This window comes from Propithecus coquereli, unplaced genomic scaffold (genome assembly GCF_000956105.1).
Source record: "Propithecus coquereli isolate 6110/MARCELLA unplaced genomic scaffold, Pcoq_1.0 Scaffold162, whole genome shotgun sequence".
Classification (NCBI taxonomy): Eukaryota; Metazoa; Chordata; class Mammalia; order Primates; family Indriidae; genus Propithecus; species Propithecus coquereli.
The window spans coordinates 1,538,180-1,539,856 of record NW_012140747.1 but is presented as its reverse complement, the minus strand read 5'-3'; the positions used below and the strand labels follow the sequence as shown (position 1 = coordinate 1,539,856).

The window sequence follows — 1,677 nt, the reverse complement described above, 5'->3', positions numbered from 1 at the left end:
AGATACTTTTGCCTTGTTATGGATAAAAAGTGAATTTTTTTTTGGTTAGCGACCAGTATTGCTAATTTGAGATTTCTGAACTAATCACAAGAAAACATTTATTTTACTCTGTCTCTGTAGAGCCAAGATTCGGGGTCTGATAATCGTATAAACACAGTCAGTCTCAAGGAAGCATTGGAAAGGTTTGATCACAGCCCAACCCCTTCTGCCTCCTCTCGGAGTTCAAGAAAGTCATCTCACACGGCAGTCTCAGACCCTTCCTGTGAGTGCCCTAGCTTGAAAGGCAGACTTCCTTTAAAGATAGTGCTTCTGAATTGTTTGTTACTGGTATCAGCATTTTTCATCAAATGCTCCTTTAAAATTATAAGTTTTTACATTTCTGAAATGCATTAACCTTTCCAGTGAGTAAGAGGCATGTTGCTCACCTTTAAGAAAGAACTAAGTTCATCAAGAAGCCTGTAAAATCTGTAGGTAGTAATGTTGGTATTGTTTTTAATCATCCCTCCAAAAGAAAGCAAACTGTGTATTCTTTTTTTATTGTAGAGCCAGTAAGTGTTCTTAAGTTTGCTTTTTGAAAGTTTTTTTAGTGTCTTGCCTTTATGAAGACTTATATAATTGTCATTAAGTTATTAACTACTTTTACATTTTAAGTTTTCCTATGTCAGATATTTTCTTTGTCCTTAAAAAATGGTAGAAGTAATTATAATGAATGATCTTATTGTCATGGACTTCACTTTCATTGAATGATTTAGAAAAATAACTCAAAACCATTTTTATTCACTGAAATGCATTTTGAGATTCATCTTTGAGAGCTATATTTTATAAAGCACTAATGCTGTTCTGTTTTTGGTGACTAACTTCAGCAACACCAACAAAGATCCCAACAGATACCAGCACTCCTCCCAGACAGCATTTGCCAGGTCATCAAAAGATGGCACAAAGGAGATCATCATTTAGTAGTCAGGTAAGCTCGTGCGTGAATATTCTTCTAAATAAAGATTTATTAAAAGGGAAAAAAATTATCTAAATCTTCAGAAATGTATTGATTCATTATCTCTCTCTCTAGAGATCAAAATAGTTACTGTTATATGACATTTAGTTATTGTTATACGACATTTATTCAAGATCTTTCTCTTTTTTTTGTGAAGTGGTTATTATATAATACATATCAGTCCTTTTAATGATTTTTCAGGTAAAATGATAGTTTTTTTTTTTAATTGTGAAAAGCTGATTGAGAGCTGTTTTGTATCTACGTTCAAATACCAATTTACTTCACTTAAGTTCAGCCAACTGTTACCCAGAGCTTGTGCCCAGGTACTGTAGCAAGTTCCTTGAAAGATTATCGATAAATAAGGAACTGGCCTTTCCAGGGTAGAGGGGGAGACGTACCTGTAATCAACAAGTAAAGGTATGAGGCGATTGTTAAGTTCAGTGATAAACATGTCACGTTGATATTTCTGGTGGAACTACCTATGTATGGGAATGAGCATCACTTCAGCATTATTTTTTATTTCGCTCTAGTCCATAAATTCCCAGTCTGTTGGTTCATCATTAACACAGCCAATGATGTCTCAAGCTGCAAATTTACCAATTCCACAAGGCATGTCCCAGGTATTTTTTTGTTTGTTTGTTTGAGTTGAATATTTAAAAATGACAAATTGCTTTTAAGCTAATATA

At 33.8% G+C, this 1,677-nt stretch overlaps 1 protein-coding gene across 1 annotated transcript in view; it reads left to right on the top strand.

The window, feature by feature from the left end:
* Positions 1-1,677, top strand: part of CLOCK (clock circadian regulator) — a 52,550-nt gene that overhangs the window by 39,660 nt on the left and 11,213 nt on the right. The window contains 3 exon segments of the mRNA XM_012641092.1: positions 57-262; positions 864-964; positions 1,522-1,611. Of these exon segments, the coding sequence (XP_012496546.1) occupies positions 57-262; positions 864-964; positions 1,522-1,611 (397 nt within the window).